The following is a 19,310-nucleotide window of genomic DNA, read 5'->3' as shown; positions in this document are numbered from 1 at the left end:
CCAGGCCCAGGACCCTGGTTCCTGACATTTGCAAACCAAGAGGACCACCATGACAAAGTTTCTGTATTTTTGGAATTATTAAAGCATTCCTTGTACAAAGAATGTGTTAATTTATTCATGATTAATTCCACGTATATTTGAGTACCTATTATAGTAGAGCGTGCTAGGTACTAGAAGAAGAAAGATCACACGTGACTATTGTTCTGGAGGGCAGGTGGAGGAGCAGAGATATACATGAAAAACAGATACAATGAATGAATGGATACATACAATGAATACAATGGGCAATAAAATCTATAATTACTGGTTTGAAACAGTATCAGGATCTGAGTAATTCCTCAAAAGCCAACTATTTTTGAAGTAAAAGAGAAAGCTCAGAAGTAGATAATGGGTGGGACTAAGGATCTGGTATATTGAGGTGGAGAAAGTATTGGTCTTTGAGAAATGGTACCAGGTGCCATTGATTTTTGGGGTGCTTGGGAGAATGGGCTAGAATCTAGGTAGGATGTGATTTGCTTGGAATGAAAGGTGCTGGTGTGGAGTAGAACCTGCTTAAGGACATTGCAAAGGCATAAAACAGGCAGTTGGAGCGTTGTCCCGTACCTTCCCTCTCATCAGGCCTGCCTGACTAAACTGGGGTGTTATCTTGGGCCATGTGTGTCCCTACCTGTGAACCTTAACTGCCTCAGCTGTAAAATGAGAGATTTGACTAATCGATGATTCCCAGACTTCTGGATTTCATAGACTAGTAAACTGTCAAAAAGATTAAGACCATAAGATTTCCAACCTTTTAGTTTAATGCCCAAGTAACAGTATTAATCAAAACAACTGTCCTCTATCAGCATCTCTTGACAAAACCATTTTTAGTATCAAAATTGAAGGAAGATCATACTTGTAGGATAATAAAATGGAATAGATTTGTGAAAAAAAATTTTTTTTAACTCTGATTGTATTGTCTTTTTCCCATTTTGCAAAAGACTGATGAAAACTTCATCACGGACCAGCATGGGTCTGAAGACCATTGTTTAGAGACCTCAGGAGACCTGTTTTGTAAGGTCCCTTCCGGCTCTAACATTCTAAGATTAAGCATCTTAGGACCTACTTTCCCTCTCAGTGTGTTACTCTGCAACACCGCTAACAATCAGGGCTCCTAGAACAGCCCTTGTCAGGACCATGAGCTCCAAAGTTGTTGCCCTACTTGGACACACTCTTTGATTTTTCCAAATTTCTCTCTCCTTCTCACCCTGCCTCCCAGCCTCCCACATCATGCCACGCCTGAAAGCACACATACACAATACACCAGAGTCACTTAGGATAGTCAGAGAATTCTTTTTAAGGATTTCATGCTAGACTGTTAATGGCTTAACGAGTCATACGGTAATTTGCATGTTTAAAATTCATGAAAACATTCTAAAGTCAAAGGATTGCATCTTCAGTAGTCATTTCCCACACCGAGTCGGGAAATCTAAAATTTCAAAGTTCTGTAGATAACTACCACTAGTAGTACTCTGAGTCTTCTCCAGGAGGGTAAATGAAGCCGGCTGCTATGGAGGGGTCCCTACCCTTCGATCCTGTAAACTCACCCATTGGATTCTACCCTAAAAATACCCGGAAAATACACTAAGCTCTGTGACATTGGGGCAGTGGGGCTGCAGGAAGGGGAACTAGAGGCGGGGACCCGCTGGAGTGGGAGGGGCGAGGGGCGATCCCACACCGCCCTCGCCCCACCCCACCCCCTCCACGAGGACCCCGCCCCTCGCATGCGCCCCTTTTAAAAAAGCGCGGGCGCGCCTTGCGCAGGCGCACTGCCTCTCCAGCCTTAGCTGCGCACGCGCAGTGACGGTAGGATGGCGGAGTTGGTGCCTTTTGCGGTTCCCACTGAGAGTGACAAAACCTTGCTGGTGTGGGAGCTGAGCTCTGGACCCACGGCCGAGGCCTTGCATGTGAGCCCGGCCTCGGTGGAGGGTGGAGGGTGGAGGGAAGGATGGAGAAAGCCGCCCCCGGTGGCTGGGAGTCCCGGAGTCCTGCCTTAGCCCCTCACCCGCCTTGTCTCCGCTGAGGACCCTTAGTTCCAGAGGGGACCTCCGGTGTCAGCTCGCCCCAACAGGTTTCTGAGAGGTGACTCTCAACAGCCAGCATGTGTTGCCTTCTCATGCTTCTCGAATCTTCAGATTTCAGAGGGAAACTTGTTGATGAAAGGAGAAGTGTTCGCGTTGCACGCTCTCCCCAGTTGCCTGTGGAGAAGGGCTTGGGGAAGAGAGGGAAACGGGCAGTTTTGTTTTCTGGGCGTGACAATCCGTGCACTTACCTGGCGGGGGACCCCCCACAGCATTCTCTGTTCACAGTGTTCTCCCAGTTTGGCCTCCTGTATTCGGTCCGAGTCTTCCCAAACGCTGCGGTGGCCGGTCCTGGTTTCTATGCCGTTATCAAGTTTTATTCAGCAAAGGATGCCCACAGAGCCCAAAAGGCGTGCGACCAGAAGCAGCTTTTTCAGAAATCTCCGGTGAAGGTGGGTCCAAATAGGGCATTCCTGGCTCCGCTGGGGTGAAGCGCTGAATTCGGCGATAATACGCCAGCATTTGTACAGCTCTCTGGTTCACAGAATGCTTTCAGATGCGTTGCTACCGTGATCCTCTTGCCACCCCCCCCCCTTTTTTTTAGATGAAGAAACTCGAACTCAGGATGGTTAAGTGACTTACTTAAGGTTCATGACAATAGCTTGGAAGCTAGAGGTCAAACCCAAACTTACTGATGTTAAACCCCGTGTCTTTTTTTTTTTTTTTTTAAAGATTGGCACCTCAGCTAACATCTGCTGCCAATCTCTTTTTTCTTCTTCCTCTCCCAAAGCCCCCCAGTGCATAGTTGTACGTCCTTCTACTTCCTCTGTGTGGGACACCCCTCAGCTTGGCTTGATGAGCAGTGTCGTGTTTGCGCTCAGGATCCAAACCTAGGAAACCTTGGGCCACCGGAGCAGAGCATGCAACTTAACCACTAGACCATGGAGCGGCTCGTAAATCGCATGTCCTTTTATGCTGCCTCTTAATTTTAAAAATCTTCACAAGAAGAGTTTTGCTTATATTTAGTTTTGTGTGGATTTAAATGTGTGAGCTTGACAAACTCTTCTGTTAATTGTAACATTAAAGATACTTCAGCAGCAGCAGCATTACTCTCAAACTACCTATTCAGAACTCCTTTCAGTTCTCAGAAAACAGTTAAAACATCACTGCATTGTAGAAACCTTATTCCGTACTAACATGCCCTCCAATTTTACTTTTCCAAAGCCTCAGAATTCTATTTTATATGCTTTAATGCAACCACTATTCCCTTTTCAAGGGTCGTTTCAAATCCTCTGAATAAGAGTGAAGCTTAGATTTCCCAAACCTTTCACTTTATAATTGTGTCTTCATAAGCCTTCTCTGATTGCCGTCTTGATCTGGCTACTTCCCGCCGACCTTGCTGCCTGTTCTTACCCATATTCCTTTCCTCAGTGAAGTAACCTGGATCGAATCTGAGAACTTTCTTCAGGTGTGACTCCAGGTGTACCACCTCCACTTCTGTACCCTGTTTCCACATCCTCTTCAACCCTGGCTCCACTGCGTGTGATTACCTGTCAGACATTCTTTAATTTGCAGACTATGATCCGCCTGCTTCTAGTCTGTGACCATTTCACACAGCCACTCAAATGTTACAGATGGTGCTGGAAAGATTATGATACAATTGCTTGGCATCACTTGTGAGTAATGAGGGGTTTTTTTCCTCTCATTGGACATTAAGACCATCTCATAAGCTTTAGGTTTTGAGATTTTCACAGCATAAAGCACATCACTGATAGAGTGGTGAAGGAAGTATTTTACAAGTTAATACATAGTTCAGAGGAGAAGGAATTCACATTAGCTTTCTTTCTTTATTTAACACAGAGCCTTGGGACTACCAGCTGCCCCCAAAATTGTTATCTAGTTTAATTATATGTTCTTTTATACTTTGGCAAGTACACATAGTTCCTGTCTTTTTTGCTTTTTATGAATACAGAAAAGAGAATAATGTCTTAAAATCAAGGAAAGGCCTCAGGCATCTGAGCAAGTTTTTTTCAGTAGCATGAAAGAAAATGGTTGCCAGAAGGAACAGTGGTGAGGTTATCCAAGGTGACCGCTGTCTCTTCTACCCGGGGGCTCAGAGCCCTTCAGAGGCTTCCTAGTTGTTCAGAACAGCTCCACTCTGGCTCGCCGTATGGGCTAGCCTCCCCTGCCCCACTCAGCATGTAAAAATTAGTCTTCATTTCTCCTTCCCAGCAGGCAGCTTCAGGTGGAGAAAGTAATTTCATTTTCTTATTTACCCATTCTTTTCATTCATTCACTCAATCAACAGACCATCACTTCCCTATTATATGCCAAGAACTGAGCTTGGTTCTGGGAACGAGAATAGAATAAGATAGGGTTCCTTCAAGCACTTAAAGAGCTTATAAACTGGTGATAGAAGAAGATGCACAAACAAATCAAGAAAGAATTAATAATGCTTTGACATTATTTGAATTTTTATGGATATATTCATAAACTACACCCTGTTTAAAATTGAAATAGACGTTTAAAAAAGAACTAATAAGAAATCCACAGTAACGCGTAAGTCATTTAGAGAGTTAACATTGGAGACATTTGCGTTCTCAAAGAAGCTTGTTAATTCTTGTTAATGTTTTAGTTGCTTATAAAGTTCACAGAGGTATGTGTATGGCCACTTCTAACAGGAGTTAGTGACTTGGGGAGGCAGGTGCTGCAGATTAAGGTCCTACCTTAGTGGCGGGTCCATCTTATCTGCTCTTTAGGTCATATTCTCAAACAGGAGCTGGGGGATGGGACAACAGGTAGTTTACTTCCTTTGCTTACCCACAACCCTATAATTTGTGTCTGCAGGGATCCCTTAGATGCTTTCATTACCACTTTCACCACCAGAGGTCGGGGAAACCTTCTGATTAATCGGGGCCCTGGAAATGATGCAGAAAAAGTACTGTGGCTTAAAAATAATAAATAACATTTGTTTAAGACTTACTATGAACTCACTTGCTTAAAATGCTGTCTCCTATTTCGTCTTCACAACCACTCTGTAAAACTGGTATTGATAAATCTCAGGTGTGTCTAAAATAAATCTCTGTGGCAGGTTATGGTATTTCTACGTCTGTCTTATGTCTTTAGGTTCGTCTCGGCACCAGACATAAGGCGGTTCAACATCAGGCCCTTCCCCTAAACAGCTCCCGGTGCCAAGAATTGGCAAATTACTACTTTGGTTTCAATGGCTGGTCAAAGAGGATCCTCGAGGTACGCTTTGTAGATTTTGTTTGACTAACCAGACTCTTTTCAACATTGAAATCCTAGACTTTAGAGAGAGGCATAGAAGTGGGTTGTGGGGAAGAGGTGTGGGAGATCTCTAAGTGGGAGTATCTGAGCATTGGCCTGCCACCCAGAACTAATAATCATCTTGTCGACTTGGGTGGTGGTGTCCATAATTTCCTCTAGGATTTGTATGGTGTATAATAAAGAATAGTTGTCTATATCTAGTAATTCGTTTGCAAGTCTTACTTGCTTTTGAAGCTGTAGGACACCTCAACTGTTAGCTGGGCTTGCTGGAGTTTAGTTTTTATTTTTAACAAGAAAACACTTTGAAGTCTACATTGAGATCCTAAGAAGGACCTTGAATTCAAAATCCTAACAGCTTCAGGATCTTTCTGACACTGAAGAAAGGGGAAATGAAAATGAAAATGCCACAGGAGCAGGACTTCAGAAGCAAAGCGTCAAGTTCTTCTGTGCTTTAGAGGTGGTGGTGCCCTCGCATGAATGCAGAAGCCCTGGCGCTGGCGTGGCTTGGGAGCCTTTGGACCAGCTGGAGGAGGGTCTGTTTCCAGGCAGGGATGGGAGGGTGGGGGTAACGATGGCAATCTCTTTTTTTCTTTCTTTCTTTCTTTCTAACACTTATCTCTTCAGGGCATCTTCAGGCCCTCCCTTGCTAAGCTACTAAAGCACCCCCTTACAATACAGGTTTTTATCTTAGGCAATACGTGACAGAACCTCTAACTTTAAAATTTTAGAGCTGACTTCCTGCCAAGTAGCTTAGGAAGAGAGAAATCATGTTTTTCCCATTTTTGGTTACGAATTTTCTTTGTGCTAAAAGAGTCCTTCAAATATAGATCTCTTGTAGCCTTCAGTTATCCCAGCAAAATCATCATCTAAAGATTTCAATAAGCTCTTGTGTAAATGTTCAGTCCTTTGCCTCCTATAGAAGGACTTGAGTGGAAAAAGCGTCAAATGCAGACACCTAGAAAGGGTATTCCGATTGGTACTGAGTTTTTTCCCTAGAATCCATGGCACTCAGGCTGAGGGTTTTAAGTCAGAGACAGGGCTCTTAGCAAATGAAGTGGTGTGGGCTCCCGAGGGTGATGCTCAGGGAGAGGCCAGATCATCTGCACCACCGCTGTACCGTTCCCATTGTGTGATTCCAGCCCTGGATGCACAGGAGAACAGTGTCTGTCGGAGTGCAGTTTCAACTTGTCCTTTTGAAATCTGTGAGCGTTGTGAGATGTGTACCATTTTCTTGGCTCACATCTCCCTTCTAGTACTTCAGGAACTTCCGGAATAGATTTTGGCAGTAAAAATGTGCCCTTTAGGATATACCTACAACAGAGCCATTCAACCATACCCTTGTGTTGTGCTTGCCCTTAGTCACTAAGATAATGATCTAAGAATCATGGATGAATTTTTATTTTTAAACATAAAACATAAAAATCAATTTCATTCAGATAGGCATTTTAAATCCATTTCTTTTGGTTGGACTTAGGACCATTATCACTCCTTATGAAAAGGAAGACAACCCAGAAGCTTGCTATTCAGAAAGCTCTATCAGACGCATTCCAGAAACTGTTGATTGTGGTTTTAGGTAAGACTTTCTTGATTGTCCTTAAAGTACTTCAGCTTCAACGAACAAATAAACTCATTTTGAAAGGTTAATTGAATGAGAATAATGGATATCTGAAACACTCCATATTCTTTCATTCACCAAATGCTTTCACAGCAGTGGTCTCAAATTTGTTCTTTGAGGCATTTGGGAGAAAAATGACAGCAAATACTGTTGTCCTCAGTGTAGAGATGTAGATTGATTTGCCTCAGTTCACACTGAAAATAAGTGTTTGATCCAGTTCTTTCTCGGTTGCTTGCCTATCATACAGAATAGTATAATGATTACAAGCTTTGGACACCTGTGTTTGAGTCCTAACTCTGTCTCTTAGATTTTTTTATGCAATTCGAGGTTTTACAGCCAGAGAGATTTGAAGGTATTTAACATCTCTAAGCTGCAATTTCTTTATCTGCAAAATAGAGTTAGTAATTCAACTTGCCTTGTGGATAAAGAGTAAATAAGATGATGAATGTAAAAAGCTTAGAACTATGCCTGGAACATAGTAAGCAGACAAAATAAGTTAACTATTATCATTGTTTTCCTGTTGGAGAGTTTATTAGATTATGTTTTTGGAATCAACTCTGTTTCCGTTTTAATTTCTGGCACTGACATATTGGGTGAATACGATTCTTCTATAATTATCAGCTACGTTTTTGTGAGCCTTGAAAGTGGTCATACTATTGAATAGCATTGACTGTGTCCCCTATGGAGTTCTCCGGTGGTGTGAATGTTACAGGCTGTGCCCAAAGTAAACTTTATGATTAGTACAGTCCCTGAACAGAATTGCTCCCCTGCTTCACAACCCTGCAGCCTTAGAGATCGAGAAATCCTAGCTAAGCTGTCAGAGCCCTTATTGCTTGTAAGGGTTGACCCTGGATTGTTCTCGGCCTTCCAGCCTGGGTGGCCCTTCCGGTGAAGGTTGACTTCCCTAATCATCAGGTAGAATCTCCATCAGCTGTCAGCTCTGAGTAACAACCTTTAAGAACCAAACTAAACTTCTGGGTTGTTTACCGCTCCCTAATATGCTAAGGTATCCCTTGTCCACACTCAAAACTCCTGAGACGAGAAAGCCTTGTGCCCCTAGTTTGCCTTGAGGTAAGATGTATTGTCTATAAAGTACATGAGGCAGTTCTGCCAATAAAGTGTTCAAATGCTTGCCTGCTCTCTGTCTCTCCAAAGCTTTGTTCATTGTATCTGGTGGAACTTTGGTTCCCCGGGAGTAGACACTTGCCTTGTGTCTAATATGAAGTATCTACTGTAGTCCAATGGTCTCTATCCCAAGTTTGAACTCACTTTGACCCCCACCTAATGGCTTACTGTTTAATCATTACGATCGAACATTTTTGTTTCCACAGTTTTTACTCCCTATGTCATTATTCCTTAATTCCTATCTCTAAGTTCATAAAGTTTTTGGAACCAAACAAAATTGATACATCGTGTATATTTTTTCACAAATAGTTATGATAAAAACTGAAGTGTGAGATGAGGGAACTTCTAGGAAAATGCTCTTCTTTTCTGCTTTTAGAAATCAAAGGAATGTGTAATGATTGGGTGCTACCATTGTATACAGGAAGTTTTAAAAGAAGAAAAATTCTGAATTGATCCTTAATAACTTTATTTCAGAAAGTGGTAAAATAGCTGTGGCGTATAGACCCTGTGAAGAGATCACAGACGCCAGACCCGAAGAGGAACGACAGGATTTAATTCAAGTATGTGGAGACAGAAGCTGTAATTCAAAACAGCCAGCAGGATCTGGAAGACCTTGGCATGTACAGTCAGCTCTGCCATCCTAGGAAAATGTGAACCTCTGAAACTGCTTTTGAGGGCAGGGAATTTCTGGGGCTTTTCTTAAGGTCCTGGCCCTTGGCTTTGAGCCCTTATTTGCAGTTTAGAGAGCAGGCCTGAGGACCATCAGAGTACCCCCACAGTTGTGGACACAGGCCTTTTAGGACTCCTCTCAAACAGGATCCCAGGGTTAGGGAACAAAGTAACTCTAGCCTTAAGTGTGATTATGCTATAGCGTTTGAAAACTCTTACGTCTTTCAAATAAGATACTCGCCAGACCTCAGCATCTCATTTATCTTGTATGAAATATTTTGCGGAAGAACCTTTCTGTAACCCAATTATATGGATGCCCTGAATTAGGGATTAAGTTGCCAAAGTAATTTCCAAAAGAAAATATTAATGTATACATATAGTATATTATGTACACCTGGTACATTTGCTCCTTTTTATAAAAAAAGGAGCAAAATATGTGTTTCATGTCATTGAGAACTTAATTTGGGGCTAGATTTCTGATTATTTAACTCACCCCAGAGTTGCAAACTTCGAAGGGAAGGAAATAGAGAAAGAAAAGGTGATTACACTCTGAAAAAGTATTTGAAGATTTTTTTGTGTGCAAAGTAATTATTTTAATCCAATTTAAATCAAACCAATCAAGGAAACTTCAAACTTAACAAAGTTTGGGCTTTAAGAATTCGAGCTTCCTGTGAAATGTGAGAGGAAGTATTCAGTATTGATGCTAAAGATTTCAGAAACCTGATTATAACAACAGATCCATCGCTAGATGAGGCTCATCTTGGAATCAATTCCATTTAAAAACCATTACTATGTGCTACACACTGGGAATAAAATGAAGTCCCTTCTCTCTTGGAGTTTAAGTGCTAGAGGTTGTGCCAGACAATAAACAAGGACTAAGATAAAATAGATTACGAAAAGGGCCATGAAGAAGTAGTAAACTGGGTGCTCGTTATAGTATTTCAAGAAAATTTTTTAACATGCTGACTTTTACGTCCTCCGTGTCTTCTCCATGTGTGCACACAGGGTAGACCTCTGACAAGGGGCATTGCTGATTTTTCTAGATTGATGGCTATGCTGAGCCACAGTGGGAGGGGAGGAGTTTTCCCATGCCAATGTGAAGGGCGATTCACTTGGCTTCAGACCCTCTTTCCCAGAATGAATTGCTCATCCCTGCAAAACCTCTCTTACAGACGCGTTGGCGTCATTACCGATTCACTGGGAGCCCCTAACAGAGTGGTGAATTCATTATCGCACATGGATACTGAGAGTTTAGAGGAAATGGCAACATTTTGGAATAACTGACTGTAAACTGTGCTCCCCTCCCTGAGTTAGGGTGTTCATTTCGCAGGTCGGCTACTTTTCTTGGAAGCAGTATGGCCAAGGGGAGGAAGAATATCTCTCTGATTTCAGCTTTGAAGAAGAAGAGTTCAGATTGCCAGAACTGGACTAGCACTTTTGAATTTCCCGGGACGCCAGGCCCTGTGGCTTCCTTGGGAAGCTCTGCACCCCTCCCAACCCCCCACCTCCCCTAATCCTCCCATCCCCCCACCGCTGGGCTGCTGGAGTCCCCGGCCACCCAGGTCTGCAGCCCAGATCCTGCCTCTCTGTGAGGGGGGGAGAGGGGCCCAGAGGGAGGTAGTTGTTGTCTTTGCAGGGAGAAGAGAGGCTTGGACCCTGGTGGTTCTGAGAAAAGGGCTCGCCCTGGCGGTGCGGTGCCGATCTCGGCCGGAACTTAATAAAGGTTGCGTAAATAAAGGGTGCGACGTGAGGCGGGGGAGGGGCGCGCGGTTGCTAATGGTGCGCACCCGTCACCGGGCTGCCGTAACGGTTCGGCTCCCGCTCAGGGCGTGGCGCCTGCGCCCCACTGGCCTGGGTCGCTGCGCCCCGGAGCCCCCGCATGTCATGTCCCGGCTGCGCCTCTGGGCCCCACGGCTCCTCCTCACGTGGCAACTGTTGTGGCTGCCGGTCCAGGCATCTCATCCTCCGGAGTGGGCTCTGGACCCTATCCAGCTGACCTCCGAACCCCCGGGGCTGACTGAGCCCTGGTCTTCGCACTCCTCTAATCTCCCACCCGAATCGCCCCGTGCACTTACACCCCCGGCAGAGCCAGGGGGCCTTAATTACCTGGGGGCCTCTTCTCCAGCCCAGATGTTGGCATTGCCTCAGGAGTTGACTGAGACTTTGGTTCCATTCCCGGACACGGATTCAGCTGGAGAGCTGCCTCCAGGGCCAGATCAGTTTGCTGTTCCACATCGGGATCTGAATGATAAGCTAACTCAGCGTCAAAGGCTTCCAGAGGTGATTCCAATGCTAGGTTGGGATCAGAATCAGGCCCTAGGTCTGCCTCCTCGACTCAAAAATCAGAAGCAAACTGTAGGTCTAGGTCAGGCTGGAGATCACCAGTCATTTGAAATACTGTTTCCACCTCTAGATGGTCAGAGTTCAAAACCAGCAAGGTTTATTGTTTCACCCTCAAACCTGAAGAAAGAGCTAGCTCAGCATCGACGGCTTGCCAAGATTGTTGTTGGAACTCCACACCAGTTTGCAAAACAAACTCAGCATCTGGAACAACAATTGCAGGATGATTATTTAGATTCCAGTATGGAGAGCTTTTATCGTGAGGAGAACCAACCTATGGATTTCCTGGGGGCCCCAGATCAATCTGCAGAGCTTTCTGAGGAGGCTGAAGTTTCTCCATCCCTGCAGGAGGCCCAAACTCATCATCCAGAGACCCCTGAAACTTCGTCCCAGCATCCAGAGCCTGCTGAAGAGATAGAACCACTTCCTCTTGGGCAGCCCCTAGAGCCCCCCAAGGAAGCTGAAAATTCTGCAAACCCACAGGGGGCCCTGTCTACACCCCCTGAGTCTCCTGAGGAATCGAAACTGTCTTCAGTTCAGCAGGAGGCTCCAGCTGAGCCTTCAAATACTCTTGAAGAGGTTGAACCTGCTGAGCTTCAGCAGTCAGACTTCCACAATGTCACCGATAGGCCTGTGGATGTGGCACTTACCGTAACTCCAGAGGTGACTAAGGAAGTTGAAACTCCTCCCACCCAGCAAGAGGCCCCAGCTCAGCCTCCAGAGCTCCTTGAGGAGACTGAACTTGCTCCCAGCCAGCAGGAAGCCCCAGCCCAGCCCACACAGACCCCTGAAGAGGTCCAGCCTCCTCCAGGTCAACAAGAGGCCCCAGCTGAAGCTCCAGAGTTCCCTACCATTGCAGCGAGTGGCGAGGCAGCAGTTCAACCTGCAGGTGAGGAGGAGGCTTATCATTCCAGCTTTCCCAACATTACACTTAAGCCTGTGGACGTGGCAATTACCATAACCCCAGAGCCTATTAAAGATGTCGAATCTTCTACAGCCCAGCAGGAGGCCCCAGCTCAGCCCTCTGAGCCTCCTGAGGAGATTGAACCTTCTCCATTCCCACAGGAGGCCCTGACTCTGCCTGCACAGCCTCCTGAAGTGGACAAACCTTTTCCAGCTCACCAAGAGGCCCCAACTGAAGCTGCAGAGTTCCCTGCCATTCTAGCAAGTGATGAGGTGTTATCTCGACCTGCAGGTGTGGAGGAGGTTCATCATTCAGACTTGTCCACAGGTCCACTTGAGCCTGTGGACGTGGCAATTACCATAACCCCAGAGCCAGTTAAGAATGTCGAATCTTCTACAGCCCAGCAGGAGGCCCCACCTCAGCCTCTTGAGCGTCCTGAGGAGGCAGAAACTTCTCCAACCCAGAAGGAGGCCCCAGGTCAGTCTCCAGGGGAAGTAGAACCTTCTGCAACCCTACAGGAGCAACCAGCACAACCTCCAGAGCATCATGAGGTGTCAGTTTCACCTCCAGGTCACCATGATGCTCAGCCTTTAAAGTTGCCCAATGTCACTGTCAAACCTGCAGATGTACAGCTTACCCTAACAGCAGAACCCACTACAGAGGTGAGACCTTCTCCAGTTCAGCATGAGGCCCCAACTCTGCATCATGAGAAGCCTCCAACACAGCAAGAGGCTCCAACTCAACATCCAGAGCCCACTGAGGGGCTCAGACCTCCAGTCCAGCATGAGTATCCATCTCAGCCTCCAGAGTCCTTTATGAATGTTGCTCAACCTTCAGTATCTCCTGAGGTGACATTCTCACCTCTAGGTCTGGGTGAAGCTCAGCATCCACTGTTGCCTAATACCACAAGTAAACCTCTGGATCTGGAGGTTGTCGTTACTCCAGAGCCCACTAAGGAAGTCGGACATTCTCCAGTGTATCAGGAGGCCCCTCCTCAGTCTCCAGTTCCCCCTGAGCAGGTAGAACTTTCTCCAGCCTATGTCAAGCCCATTCTCCAGTCTCCAGAGTCCCCTGAGAAGGCTGAATCTTCTCTAGGCCAACAAGAGGCCGTAGCTCAGACTCCAGATCCCCTTAAGGAGATTGTCAAACAGGAGGCCCCAGCTCAGCCTCCAGAGCCACCTAAGGAGATTGTAGCACAATCTGCAGTCCATAATGAGATGACAGCTCCACCTCAAGAACAGGATCAGGCTCATAATTCAAGTTTGCCCAGTGTCCCTGTTACACCTGTTGACGTAGGGGTTGCCATAAGTTCAGAACCTACGACAGTGGTCGAACAGTCTACAGCCCTGCAGCAGACAACAGCTCCTCCAGATCACTCGGAGGTGACACTTGCACATCCAGAACAGGCTCAGGATCAGCATCCAAACCTGACCGGAGTCACAGTTCCACCTTTGGACACAGGGCCTACTGTAACTCCAGAACCTACGACAGAATTTGATCAGTCTACAGCCCTGCAGCAGACTACGGCTCCTCCAGGTGACCATGACATGACACTTCCACATCCAGAACAGGCTCAGGATCAGCATCCAAACCTGACCGGAGTCACAGTTCCACCTTTGGACACAGGGCCTACTGTAACTCCAGAACCTACGACAGAGGTTGATCAGTCTACAGCCCTGCAGCAGACTACGGCTCCTCCAGGTGACCATGACGTGACACTTCCACATCCAGAACAGGCTCAGGATCAGCATCCAAACCTGACCGGAGTCACAGTTCCACCCGTGGATGGGGAAGTTAACATAACTCAGCAACCAGGGTCGCCTGAGATAGCCCCTTTACCTCCAACAATTCCGCCTTCAGTGATACATCCTCCACAATATGCCATGCAACAGGCATCCGGAACTGAGCAACCAGAACAGAATCCCACCACACACATCAAGATCTGTGTGCTCTGTAGCTGTAAAGATGAGACACTGTCGTGTATTGGTCTCAGCCCAAAGCAAAAGCTCCGCACAGTGCCTGTGCTAGAGCCCCACGCCTACAATGGAACCTTGACCATCCTGTAAGAACCAGCTTTCCTCATTTGTTCTCTGCATCCTGCCTGACTGGGCAGCCTTTGCGAGGTCTTCCTGGGACTCCCTCGTCTCCCCAACCCACGTTGACTGACTGCCTGTTTTTACCTTTCATTTGTCAGCTGTTTCTTATCTTCATTCTCCTCCTTACTATTGTTCCCCCTTCTCCAGTCTTATAATTGCCCTTATTCTTTTGCCTTATCCATTTTTTAAAGCCCCATTATTTCATTCCTTAACTTCTACTCTCTTCCCAATTTTGCTCCATCCTTCTTAAAGCAACATGTCCCTCTCCCCATCTCACTGGCGGTGATACAAGAAAGTGGTTAAGAATAGAGATTCTGGAGCCACACTGCCTGGGTTTGAACCCAGGTCTGTCATTTATTAGCCTTGTGACTCCATTTCCTCCTGTGTAAAATGAGGATTATGATATTTACCATCTCATAGAATTATTGTGAGATTTAGCTGAGTTAATGCAGGTAAAGCACTTATATCCCTGGCATATATACAATGTGTTAGCTATTACTATTATCAGACCCCTCATTTACGTCCAGAACTCATCTTTGTCCCAACTTTCTATATATATAGCACCCATTTTGTGCCCAACCCAGGGCTAAGTGCCGTAGGAGCCACGGAAGTATGACATTGTCTCCAGAAAATGACAATAATAGGTGGGAAGAAAGGGAATATGCGTAAAAAGGGAGATGATATATAATTAAGTACTAAAAGAGATACAGACCATGGTGATGTAATTCATTAGAATCTGTGATCACTGGGATGTGGAGGTCAGGAAAAACTGCATGGATAATCGAAAACTTTGGCCAGGATTTAAAGAGTGGCTATGATTTGTTGAATAGAGACAAATAGGGTGTACAGTCTAGGGAAAGCTGTGGCAGCAAGAATAATCAGGATTTAATAGAGCAGTGTGGCTATAAATAATTGGGTTAGGAAGCAAGGAAGATAAGACTATAAAATACCTTGACCATCAGCTATAGGTGTTTGAAAGTTACACTATGAGACATGGAGAGCCATTGAAGATTTTCAAGCAAGAGAGACAAATGATTAAAACAGGAGGATTATTTTAGATTCCACGTGTAGAGCAATCTAGAGAGGAGAGCTTGATTCAGGGAGACCAAATAGAATGCTTTAGCAAAATTTTAGAGTAAAGTGAGAAGGGGCTGAATCAGAGTAATTATGATTGGAGTAGAAAGAAAGCCCTGAGAATATGACAAAGGAAGAAATGACAAGGTTTAGTAACTGACTAGAGTTGGGGGACGGGGTGTACAGGAAAGAGAAAAACCAAATATGACTCTCACGTTTCTGTCCTGGATGATGAGAATGATGATGGTAGAACAGGTGGAAATACAGCAGTTGGGAAGGAGAGCCCTTCTCAACAGTTGAGGAAGATGAGTTCAGTTTCAGGCATTTTTATTAGTGAGCATAAGGGAACCAGGAGCCTTCTGGTTGAGTGGAAATGCCCACTAGGCACATGAGCAGACAGGTATTGGTTTTGACTTATTTCTGACCACCTCCCTCCCCCGACAAATGTGTATATAAACTGAATGGGTAAGTTGTTGCCGAGGGAAGAGGACAAAGCTACAGGTAAAGATTCCAAGTCATCCACCAACTTGGTGGTTGAAACTGAACCTCAGGCATTTGACAGCTTTTAAACATGTGTAGTTCATAGACACATTCTCACTGTTTAAAGAACAACGTCACAGGTTTATATAGGACAAACCCCATCCTACCCTCCCTACCGTTCATAAATAACTCCTGTTACCGTTTTAGTGCGTCTTTCCTTCCAATCTCTTCCCTTTGCATTTTTCCCCTAAATGAGGTAATACTTTACTCCTTGCTCAGTGGTTTGTGCTTTTCCTTATGCAATATGTCTAAGAGATCTTTCCATATTAGTCCCTCTAATTTCAAATTGCCCTTATCCTTGTAACACCTGGAGAGATTTCCCCAGAGGGCACTAAGCCAAAGCTTTGGTGTTGCCTGGCATAGGGTTTCTTTATATTTATTTGCTGATAATGATAATTTCTTTGCCATTTTTCTGTTGAATTGTTTATAATTTCTCATTGATTTCTATGTGGAAGGAGTCATTTTAGACACATAAGTGATTTTGGAAAAACTACTTACACTCAAAGTAATTAACTGGTATTATCTATTCAAGAAATTGGACAGATAGGAAGTTCAGGTTCCAAGGACATGCCTCATTGTTTGCACCAGTGACTCCATATTATGTCTTTATTAATTGTGCAAACTGGGAAGCTGATAGCTGTGGAAATTAGAAAGCTGATATTATCTGCTTTTGAATATTCCTCACAAGGTTGCCATGATTCTTTAACTTACTCTGTTCATTCTTTTCCAACCTAATTAAGGATCTGAACTGTGTTTCTTCACAGAAATTTCCAAGGAAACTATATTTCTTACATTGATGAAAACATATGGAATACATACCGTTGGGCTGAGAAACTGTGAGTATAATCTCCAAATACGAATACAAAAAACTAACTACATTGTAAATCCTTCTTGGTCCAGAATTTTGAGGTCAACATCTCTGAGAAAAGGTATTTCCCCCTCCATATCCCAAGTCAACCTCTATTAATTGCATTCTATGTTTATTTTAAAAACTAAATTTGGCAGGTCTCCTTTAAAATAACTGAGTCAATTTAAACCTATTTTCCATTATGCAAGTAATAAGTGATTATATTCTCAATATGTAAGAATGAAATAACAGCTCCATTGAAAACCCTCCTTGTGCCCTTGTCCCCCACCCCTGAGGTAACCACTACTCTGAGTTTAGTATATATCCTTCCAGACCTTTTCCCGTGCATTTGCCTACATACATATTTACAGAGAGCAAAATAGGTTTGTTGTGTGATTTTCTTCCCTTTTTTTACATAAACAGTAACATCCTACAACTTGACTCTTACTTCATGCTATGTCTTAGATTTTGTTCCTTCACTGTACATGGAGGGTTACCCCATTCACTTAAACTGCTGCATAATATTCCATAGTTTCACAGTTTAATAATTCCCCTACTGATGGATATTTAGATTATGTCCAGTTTTCTTGTTACATGCATTGCTGCAATGAGCATCCTTGTACATGCATCTTTGTGAACATGGGCAGGTATTTCTGTAGAGTAGATATCTAGAAGTGGAATTGTTGGGGTGAAGACTATGCAGATATAAAATTTTAATTGCCCTCAAAAAAATGGTGTCAACTTACACTCCAGTTAACTGGCCATGATAGCATTCATTTTCTCACACCCTTCCACTGCTGGATATTCTCCATTTTTTGGTTGATCTGATGGATGAATAAAAAAGGATCCCATCTTGGGGTCGGCCCGGTGGCCAAGTGGTTAAGTTCACGCACTCCACTTAAGCGGCCCAGGTTCGGATCCTGGGTGTGGACATGGCATGGCTCGTCAGGCCATGTTGAGGTGGCGTCCCACATGCCACAACTAGAAGGACCCACAACTAAAATATACAACCATGTACTAGGGGGATTTGGGGCAAAAAAGCAGGAAAAAAAAAGGGGATGCCATCTGAATTTGAATTTTTCTGATTACTTGTAAATTTAGATATCTTTATATATTTACTGAACAATCGTATTTCTTCTCTGAATTGTCTGTTCTTTGCCCATTTTCTGTTATCATTTTTTTATTGATTTGTGGAAAAAGTCAATTTAGACACATTAGTGATTTTGGAAAAAATGCTTATACTCAAAGTAACTGGCATTTTTCATGACAGTTTGTATGTCATATTGTTAGTTCAACTTAACGGACAAGTCATAAATGACTTTTGAATTAATAATAAAAGACAACAGTCATAGTAATCTAAAGATAGGGATTATGACCCCCCCTAAAATAGATCTCCCCTTAGTCCGATATCTTATTGGTAAGGATAAAATAATAGAACCGGCAAGTTTTTTTAATTTATGAATTTCTTAAATACTAAATAGAGTTTATATTTCCCATGATAGTATCTGACGTTGAGATTTATTTCCCACTTGTAAGAAAATTGAAAGTCATTTGGCACAAGAAATAAGTAATATAAGTTTCCTCTGGGGAGTGGAGACAAGGGTAGGCTGAGAGATGGGGAGGAGAAAAACTTTGGAATTTTGAGCCGTGTGAATGTTTATTACATATTTTTTAAAAATAAATTGAAATTTAAAAATTAATTTTAAAAAGCGTGTGTTTGAAAGTTTATACACTATAACATGAATCTGGTAAAGTTTGAAGATTTCTAAGTCAGCTTGAGATTTATACCTCATGAGGCAGAGGTTCCTAACTTGGGGTCACTGGTCTCCAGGGCAGGATTTCTTAACCTTTTTTATCCCTGTATATCTCTTTAGCCATCTGCAGAAGCCTATGTTCTTGGAATAATGTTTTTAAATGTATAATAAGTTAAAGTATATAAGAAAACGAAACCGATTATATTGAAAATATTTTTTAAAAAGATTAGTGATATAGTAATAAATATACTTCCCTTAACATGTTAAATAACAAGATATAGTGGTAGGTCTAATAACTATTATAACTTCAAGGTAGTGATGAGAAGAAATGCTATTTTGAGATACCTGCAACAAATACACGATATGAGAATATCTGTGATTTTTATTGGGGACCAAATTAGCTATCCTGTTCATCTACTGTGGTTTGCTGCCTGTGTTCATAATGGAAGGAAATGCTAATTTTATTTAAAGGTTTATGAAAATAGAGATGTAATTTTATTTCCCACCCAATTTTGGCCCCCTGAATTCAATCCATTCTATTCACGGGTCCTCTGCCTTAAAGGGTGATGCCCAGTTGGAAATTGCATGCACACTTTTGCAGATAATGAGAAAGTGCACTTTTCTAGGGAAAGCGTTCATAGCTTTTATGAAATTCTCAAAGGGTTCTTGTCTCAAAGGATTGAGTCAAAATAAGTGTAGGGGAGAAGAAAGACTTTTCCTGTAAAGCTGTACTTATCCTCACGAATGCTAATAAATGGATAATTTGTTTTAAATAAAAGCAGTTTATCTGAAAATTGATACCTGTCACTTTCTAAATTCATTTAACACATATTAATGGGGCATCTACTATGTGCCAGGGACACAGGCCCAAGAACAAAATAAACCAAATATCCCAGTCATCAAGGGGTTTACAAATATATAATGTAAAAATAAATATAATTTCATATATTGCTAAGTGATTTGGAGAGAGAGAAAGCAGGGGAAGTAGAGTATATCAATTC

General features: G+C 43.5%; 2 protein-coding genes across 8 annotated transcripts in view; both read left to right on the top strand.

Moving 5' to 3' along the window:
* The first annotated feature begins 1,819 nt into the window (after positions 1-1,819).
* Positions 1,820-19,310, top strand: part of RDM1 (RAD52 motif containing 1) — a 36,136-nt gene continuing 18,645 nt past the window's right edge. For 3 of the 5 annotated variants that reach the window (XR_011493887.1, XM_070483404.1, XM_070483405.1), the window contains exons 1-6: positions 1,989-2,509; positions 5,184-5,306; positions 5,701-5,878; positions 6,820-6,918; positions 8,560-8,645; positions 16,473-16,544. Coding sequence is in view for 4 of the 5 variants with exons in the window: in XM_070483404.1 (XP_070339505.1) it covers positions 2,138-2,509; positions 5,184-5,306; positions 5,701-5,878; positions 6,820-6,918; positions 8,560-8,645; positions 16,473-16,505 (891 nt within the window). In the remaining variant the exon portion in view is untranslated. Of the gene's footprint in view, positions 1,944-1,988; positions 2,510-5,183; positions 5,307-5,700; positions 5,879-6,819; positions 6,919-8,559; positions 8,646-10,084; positions 10,485-16,472; positions 16,545-19,310 lie in introns of those variants that run through there. The other 2 variants (XM_014849419.3, XM_014849418.3) reach the window with 2 other exon arrangements.
* The window catches only part of LOC106836484 (leucine-rich repeat-containing protein 37A3-like), a 41,651-nt gene continuing 32,736 nt past the window's right edge, over positions 10,396-19,310 (top strand). For all 3 annotated transcript variants that reach the window (XM_070483403.1, XM_014849417.3, XM_014849416.3), the window contains exons 1-2: positions 10,396-14,060; positions 16,473-16,544. In XM_070483403.1, coding sequence (XP_070339504.1) covers positions 10,531-14,060; positions 16,473-16,544 — 3,602 coding nt within the window. In that variant the 5' untranslated portion in view covers positions 10,396-10,530. The remainder of the gene's footprint in view (positions 14,061-16,472; positions 16,545-19,310) is intronic.

Source organism: Equus asinus, chromosome 13 (assembly GCF_041296235.1).
Source record: "Equus asinus isolate D_3611 breed Donkey chromosome 13, EquAss-T2T_v2, whole genome shotgun sequence".
Classification (NCBI taxonomy): domain Eukaryota; kingdom Metazoa; phylum Chordata; class Mammalia; order Perissodactyla; family Equidae; genus Equus; species Equus asinus.
Note: the sequence above shows the minus strand (reverse complement) of the source record. Positions and strands in the feature narration are given on the sequence as shown.